The sequence below is a fragment of the Cryptomeria japonica genome, chromosome 10, assembly GCF_030272615.1.
Source record: "Cryptomeria japonica chromosome 10, Sugi_1.0, whole genome shotgun sequence".
NCBI lineage: Eukaryota > Viridiplantae > Streptophyta > Pinopsida > Cupressales > Cupressaceae > Cryptomeria > Cryptomeria japonica.
In genome coordinates, this window is record NC_081414.1 from 164,720,186 (window position 1) to 164,728,854 (window position 8,669).

Sequence of the window (8,669 nt, forward strand, 5' to 3'; positions counted from 1 at the left end):
ATAAACAATTAATTTATAATTATTATACCAATAAAGAGTCATTTTGGAATTCATAAAGGTTAATAAGAATGATTGAGGAGATGGAAGTATGAGTTTCATAAATCCAATTCTATATAGATTTATTTATAAACAAGAAATAGCTACAAATAACATTCATAGAGGATAATATTGTGATATTTTCCACTAGTTTTTCATTATTATAGACATGTAAGTATGGAAAAAAAGAGTTTAAATTACTCTTGATTTTTAATATTAAAGTAATATTGAGGGATAACATTAGTTTTTATTTTTTTATGTCACTTCAAATTTATATAAATAGATATATTTTTTTATGTCACTTCAAATTTATATAAATAGATATAGATAAAAAATTAGAGATTTGTTTAAACATCAAAAGGCTTATGACTAAAACATCATAACTTAGGGTTACAATTAATTTGTGCATCAAATCACTTGTAGCTCACAATAAGAGGGTGAATTGAACAAATGATCATTTTTCAAAAAAATGTTCTAAACTTTTTTGATGAGAAAATATGGACATATGATTGGTTGATACTTGATAAGCTAACCCAAAATACATACTTTTAACATTATAGTATCTAACATGGTAGATACTAACAAGATTCATAAATGAATAGGAAGAGTGATTACAAAGTTTAAAAAGGCTAAGATCAATGTCAAGTACTCATCTAGAGAAAGCCTATGTTGTATCATATAAGTCCATAGTCTATTCAATGGTTTTTTTAATAAATTACTACCTTTTCATATGGTTAGTAAGTATGATGAATTTAAATAAATAAAAAATGCGATCTTATAGACCAGGAATGACCCACTCACTAAATTCATTAAATAATGAAATGAGAACCCACATATAATATAAATCCATGATGAAAAGGGAACCCACATGTAATATAAATCCATGATGAAAAGGGTACAAGTACCCCCAGCTAAAAGGTAAAAGAACAATATTTCCAATACCTACTCCATCATGTGGTAAAGACCGCTTACATTCTCATTTTTACCTCTAAATTTTATATTTTAGTTCTTTAATAATATACCATTTGACTAAAAAATAACTTTATTTCTACAATATAACATTTCTTTGAATCACTATTTTGTTTTTCTCAATCACTTTTGAAACAAAGATAGAATTTTTTTTCCATTTTATTTTCTCTCCTTACTAAGAATGGGAATTAAGGATCATAGGAAAAACCCTAGGAACCCTATCTTGCATGAAGAGTTAATTTTGTTGATAATGAAATACTTGAAATCTATTCCTTTTGCATCTAAGGAAAAGATAAAGAATCCCTCTTCTTTGGTGAACTCTAATATTGAATATAGTATTGAATTAGAGGATGAGGGTTTAGATAGCTTGTATTTGGAGGAAAAGTGTGGTAGACTGAGGATGATGATGATTCTGATTTCCTTGGACAAGAACTGAAAGCTATGAGTTCAGGTAAGAAGAAACATGCCAAGAAAAGGAGGGTTTCCCTTGAATACTTCATTTCTAGGGGACATAATATTGATGCTAATGTGTCAAAGGAATATCTTTTGGCCATTGATAAGGAGGATAGACCTTCATTTCCAAGAAACCTTGAGAAAGACTCCTCATTCCTCAATTTAGATAGAGAGAACCTAGCTGATCTCTTGGAGTTCTTGAAAACTTCAAGGTTAGAATTTATAAAATTAATAGAAGAAATATGCTCCCCCATAATCTCATGACAATGTAAATATTCTATCCAAATGTGAAAAATAAGTTCATTGGTATTATCCACCTAATTATGTATATATGCAATAAGTTGAAGTATTTGTCTTGTATCTTCGTTTGTATTTTAAGCATTGGAACTATGTAGATCATGGATATTTTCACTAACTGGACACAAACCTTAAGTATAACTTGCATAAATATGATTCATCTTAGCTCTTTGATTACCAAATAATGAGAAAGAACACTAGCTCAATAATAAAAGGCCTGAGTTATTCTAGCCATGAAATTTTCTAACAAAATGTAAAAATGGCGTGAAAATAGTTTCATTGTGATGTAAACTCATATGATCCCCATGCAAGTAGTTTTTCATGTAGCTCTAGTCTTGGGAAGCATGGCTAAGAAAATATTGGGGACACTACTGTGCAAATATAGTGGATCCTAGATTCAACCATAATCACGTTAGTTTGATTTTTTTAGCAATAACACTCTTGTAGGAGTTTAAGCAAAGGTGGTGAGAACCACAATATCATTATTTTTACCATTACACTATATCGTTACCACCTTTTGATATGTGATTTTTAATTTTAATTTTAAAAAAATATTTGTTTACATTTAATTTTTTATATTTACAATTTGACATGGAAATGAGAATCAAATTTAGTAAAAGAGAAAGATTTTTTGTTAACGCATACATGCCATTAGACTTCACCACCTACTGCAATTGTATAGTGCACCTTGACATTAAACAGACTTTGAACTTATTTAAGATAAATCTATTGAATACAATTTTGTTTGATTTTTATCTATGATTATAAGAAATATGTTGAATACCAATGCTATAGATTAAAAAAAGAATTACTTAAAATAGAAAATATAATAGACATGAAGGTTTTCACATTGGTTAACACAAATTTGAGTGGATGTTCTTGAATGCTAATTGAATTGCCTATTTAAAATGATTCTCCATGTTTCTTTCTCAATATATCCCTTCATATACTCTTTTTTATTTGTCTACTAGTGGCAAACCTTTTACCATGATTTTCATATGTACTAATTTTAGACTCCAAAATTAAGGTATACAAATAATAGATGTCAAATCCAATTCTCATCTTTTATTTAATCTTAAAACATTGTTTAATTTTTTCCTATATACTCTTTTTGATTTTTCTATTAGTGGCAAACCTTTTAGACCTCCAAAATTAGGGTATATAAGTAATAGATAACAAATCTAACTCTCATCTTTTATTTTATCTTGAAATATTATTTGAGTAACTTCTATATTTTTCCCTTCGTCCACTTGATTCACTGAGGAGCTTTACTGAGAAAATTTCACCCTCAAATTTGGTTTCAACATTAGGTTCAAAACAAATTTTATTATTAGTCATTTTAACTTTTGCAAAGAAATGATTTGTTTCTAATTTATCTAAAATTATATATTATTTATTTAAAAATAATACTCTATAAACCTTTAGAACAACCTTTATAATTCTCATCAAATTGTGTTTAAGATTAATAATTTAGTAAAACTAATTTTTTTGTTAGTTGAAATCAATTTTTTTTTTTTAAATTCATTTAAATAATGGAGATAGTTTTGTAATAATGACATTGAACTTGAGATTTGTCATACCTTTGGCTTTGACATTGGTTGTCTTAAGTTTTAGTTGCTACCAATTTCACTTAAATTTATTGTGTTGGTTGTTCCAACTCTATACAAATTTCTTCCTCTACCTCCAAAGTTGGATCTTTCTCTACCATTACCACAAATAAATAACACTAATGACTTAAAGACATGCTCCAAGGATAATTTCGATTACTATCTTATCCTTTTCTCACGACAAATAATAGATGTATCAATCTCAAAAAAAATGTCTCCTATATGTTCATATGAATGAATCCAAACCTTGTAGATAAACTCGAGATAATAGTTTTTTGGACCATGTCTCGATTTCCTTTAGTGTTGATATCAATTGACCTCTTGCAATATGAATCTTTCAATCTTCTCAACCTTTATCTCTCATGCTGCTTAGAAGGGTGGATAAAGGTTTTTTTTTAGATTAATAATTTGTAATCATGCAAAGAAAAAATAGACAAAGAAAGGATACTATTATAATTATTTTATCAAATATAATATTATTATATATATCTAATTGTCTAGTTCTAACTAGATAAGGTTGTGAGGAACCCAAATTGAGCATTATAGTTTCTCTCTTCTTCAATTTCTTAAGGAAATTTATTCAATTTTAAAATAATCCTATCCCAAATTTGTATAAAATTTAAAGGAGTCATGGTAAGAGGTCCTCCCATTCTATAGCTGCCTCAAAGGCATAGTAGACAATAAAAAAATACTATTGATTGGATAAGGAAGAAGTTGCGGGAGTCATTTTCACAAACAAGAGATCCATCACAATAGTTCTTTGGAAAAAGTTGGGAGAGATCTATTAAGCTAAATCTTGGGTAAATAAAATTTTCCTAAGAAAGAAGTATATCCTTAAGATGGAGGGTGGTAGCAGCTCTATGTTAAAGAACTCGAATGCATTCAATATGATTGTGACTTGATTACACTCCATTGGAGTGAAGATAGAGGAGAATATTTTTTGCATGACACTGTGTTGTGTTCTTTCTAGACTCATGAGATCACTTGGTGACGAAAATAAAGGGGAAAAAATTGAACTCAAGATGGATGAGGTAGTTTCATCACTAATCTCAAAGGAGATGAGGTATTTCTTTGCATCATGGCAGCTAAGAATCATTTCTTACCACTAAATTAGGAACTAAGGTATATGAGAGGTTTAATTAATTTTCTTGTTGTGTTTGAGTACCCTTATAGGTGCATGTTATCTCCTTGCACCTTTTGATGAACTTAGAGATCAAAACCCTTAAAATGATCTAAGTCTTGTGTGTTGATTTTTCATGAGATTTTTTCACATGTATGATTTATTATTATACTTCATGTGATCTTGGAGATCAAAAAAACCAACAACCTCTTCCATATAGGAAAATTGTGTGGGGATTTCATCATCCCAAGGGATGACCTCAACCATTTCGTTTGGAGGGCTAGGAGAGTTAGGTAGAAGTAGTTTCTACAACTTATTACCTAATAAGATGTATTCTACATAAAATATTATCAATAAAACTCCTATGGAGGCTTGGACAAGAAAAAATACCTCATTACAAAATCATTTTTTGGTTTCAAGGTATATGCTCATGTGCCTAAGGAGAAGTATTCATTGCTAGAAAATAAGGTAGTTAAGTGTATCCTTATTAGCTATAGTATTGGTGTGAAAGGATACAAGATTTGGACTCTGTGTTGAGAGATTTCTATAAAGTAAAAGTTTTATATTTAGAGAGACTAATCCTTCTCCCATAATTTGGAAGCTTCTAGACATATCTTGGGTATGGATATCATAAGAGATATAGTGAACCTAAATATATGTTTGAGACATAGCAAGTCTGTGAATTCATTGTTGGAGAGATGAAACATGAAAAATTGTAACTATTATGTGTTCTTATTCTAGAGGAAACTAAATTATCTTTAGAGAAATATCCACATGGTTCAAGTACCTTAGGTTAATTTTATATTGGGAGTTTGATGTATGTTGTGGTTTGTACTAGACTAGACATTTTCTGAACAATAGGAGTCTTGTTCAGTTCCATGCCTCATCCTAAATGAGTTCATTGGGACTCTATTAAGGGGATCCTTAAATATTTGCGTGGTACCTCCAACTACTCTATTTTATTATAATAGCGCTTCTATTAGGGATATACATAGTAGTTACTCATGGATTTGTAGACTTTTAGTGGAAAAGTGATATTAACAACAAGAGATCCACAAATGCTTCTATTTTCATTTGGTTCTATGGTGTTTTAAATTGGATAAGCAAGTGATAGTCCATTTGTCTACTATAAAGAGCAAGTACATGGAAACCACTCACACCTATAAGGAGGATATCAAGATTAATATATTATACTTTAGACTAAGCTCTTGAGTGTTATTGAAAACTAATCTTAGGAGTGTCCTCTGGAGTTAGCTATAAGGGTTATGCATAGTCGGAGTGGGAAATAGATTGTACATCAAGTTTGATTTTGATTATAGAAATATGAATATTATATGTGACAATTAGAGTATATTAATTTTTTCTAATTAGAAATATTAAATTTATTTGTACATAGCTCTCATTATAAAATAGTGTAAGAAATATAGTTTACATGTAAATTTTTAATTTTCATGCAATTTTCAATATTCTTTTGTTTGAAAGAATTACTTTGTAATATACAATATTCAAGAGAATTACATTATCTATTAATAAAAAAATCAAGGGATGCCCATAGTGGGAGTGGGCATTAGATATGGATGCATAGGATTTTTTTTTCAATTGTAATAACAAACTCATGGACGCCTACTACATATTAAAAGCAAAAAGTATTAGCATTGATAATTTTGTTGCGGAGATATAGCTTTAATAATGTACTAATTTGTTATTTTTGAATAATATAATGGTCTTTATTTAGAAATAAAATTTGTTGTGATAATTTTTTATGCATATTTCTTTCTATAATTGTAAAGATTAAATTATTTATACATATGCTTCCTTTTAACGCTCAATTTTAAACAATTTTCAATTGCAATTAGTATTTTTTTCCTCTATTAAGATTATTTTCTCATAGACTCGTAGAGACAATACAAAAAACACTTAATTTTTTTTTGATGTTTAAATACACACCAAAGTTAAAAGAATTGCTAATTTAATTTAGCTTTAGAATTAAAATTAAATATTTAAAAACTTTTATTATTAATTAATTATACCGTTTGTAACACGTTGCTGTTAAAGCTGCCCAAATTTCCTGTCGAAAATGTTGAACATAATATTAAAAGCTTTCTTCATCAAATATTTTGGATAAAATAACTATTTAAATGTATATTTATAATATTTAAGCAACAATACTATAAGTATTTCATAATCCAGCAACTAAAACCAAAAAAGTGAATGAGTTTGTTCAGATCCCTGAGCAGTTTTAAACGAATGAGGATATATACTGCAAAAATTTAAGCTATTTCTGCATCAAAACACTCTTAACACTGTTGGCAAACCATTGAAGATTTGATATCTTTGTGTATACGCCCATCTCATAGCTAATCATAATATCAGAAAACCTTGATTCCAGGCATACAACGATAGATGAGCCTCACCAATTTGTTAAAAGTAACACTATTATTTTCTTTTTGCCAATCTTTTTACCATATTTATCTGACAGAAGATCAGGCACCAAATTTTAAATACCCACTATGTGATTTTTATTAATAAGTAACTGCAAGCTGTACATTCTGTATAAAACAGAAAACGCAGACACTCGGTACTTATCACCATGATCATTTTGATTAAGAGCTCTTAAACATTAGAATATATGAAGAGATACTAAGACTATAGTGATCTATAAGTAGGACTATGAGATACGTGGGATCTAAACAATGGGAGGGGTTTACTTCAATTTTTTCTCCTCAACATTCTGCTCGTACAAATGCAGAAGAGCTGCAGCAGATAATGCAGCCAGAGTAATGCCCTGTGCGTGTATTCTGCATACATCAAAATTAACCCAATCATAATGTGATGGTTAAATTAATCATCAAAACAAATTCAGTCTATAATATCAATTCGGAGAGAAACATTGATAGAAAGGTTTAATTTGAAACCCTAAACTAAATATTAAATTAGTCTAAACTCGATGAAAAACAAAGAGTCACTGTCGTGATGAGAGAAATGGGGCATACCTAGCATGTATGAGTCTGAGGCTGGTTTTCATTGAGGGCCTTGCACAGTTATAAGCAAAGGAAGCTGCCAAAGTTGAACCCCACAGTGTCCCCACTGTTGTGAGCTTGTTATCAGATACCCATTTCCTCACGGAAGCTGCCATTTCCATTGGAAGCAAATGAGATAGATATAAACAAAAACTTGGAAATGATAACCAGAAAGAATAGATGTGAATGAATGCACTTGCTTTCTCTGAGTTGAGGGAATCGAGAATATATAGGTAAGCAGGCACCAGCACAGACGGGCCCCTGGTTTTACCGTCTTATTGTGACTCCCCCAGATTTGTTTTCTTTTGGTACGGCCATTATAAAAGTAAGAACTGTGGACTGTGTGTCTGTTCTGACAAAGTGATATGATAATATAATAATAATAAGACAGGTGACATTGAAACACTGGAAAAAGCACACCAAATTAGGTAAGTAGATCTTTTTGTAATTTGTTTTAACCACAGGCGCCCCATGGTTGTTTAGACACAGATTCTGCTCAATCTGGGCATTTTGGTTTTACCATAAATCTACACCGTCCCCTAACTAGTCATTTGAGTGCCTGTTTCTATTGAAAATCGGGTTCAAATTCATCACGAATGGCATTGAAAAAATGGGTCCATTTAACAACTCATTCTCTATATAAGTTGAAACAACTCATTCGTTTGAACGGAAAATGCGAGACGTTAGACCATAGACTAGGACGTCGACCTACCTACACTTGGAGGTTCGAAAAGGTAGCTGAACAAATGCTGTAGACTTTGTGGATATTTCACTACAATGGTCAATGTTGGGGGCCGGGAAGAGCTTTCTAAATAATGGTTATAGCACATGAGATAGTGACAGAACTATTTTGTTAGGAAAGTTCCTACTATAAAAGAATTCCTTAAAGTTAGTGATTTAATTCATTATTTTTTTATTCTTTTATTTTTTAATATAATAGAGTAGGTTTGGCCAGATCTTATATTTATGTTTTTGGAGTATTTATTCACACAAATGCTTTTGGAAGAAATTATGTGTGTTTACAAATCATTCTTATAAATATAATATAAATTGTTGAAATTTTATATCAATTTTTTACATTTTTCATTTTCACATGATATAAAAGAATATATTAATTAAGTGTCTATCATGATATAGCAAGAATAGTTCATCTATGTAATACCAACA

The 8,669-nt window shown here is 29.9% G+C and overlaps 1 protein-coding gene across 1 annotated transcript; it reads right to left on the bottom strand.

The window, feature by feature from the left end:
- Nucleotides 1–6,977: 6,977 nt before the first annotated feature.
- Nucleotides 6,978–7,716, bottom strand: LOC131859534 (uncharacterized). Its single transcript, XM_059213419.1, has 2 exons — nt 7,476–7,716; nt 6,978–7,280 (listed from the first exon to the last, which is right to left on the bottom strand). The coding sequence occupies exons 1-2, from the start codon at nt 7,622–7,624 to the stop codon at nt 7,187–7,189; spliced, it is 243 nt and encodes an 80-aa protein (XP_059069402.1). The 5' UTR covers nt 7,625–7,716; the 3' UTR covers nt 6,978–7,186.
- Nucleotides 7,717–8,669: the final 953 nt, after the last annotated feature.

Bases quoted from the DNA above. Each gene is read 5' to 3' on its own strand.
- LOC131859534 (XM_059213419.1), bottom strand. From the start codon at position 7,624: ATGGAAATGGCAGCTTCCGTGAGGAAATGGGTATCTGATAACAAGCTC. The intron at 7,281-7,475 runs GTATGCCCCATT...TGATGTATGCAG, and splicing joins CTCAGACTCATACATGCTAG to AATACACGCACAGGGCATTA.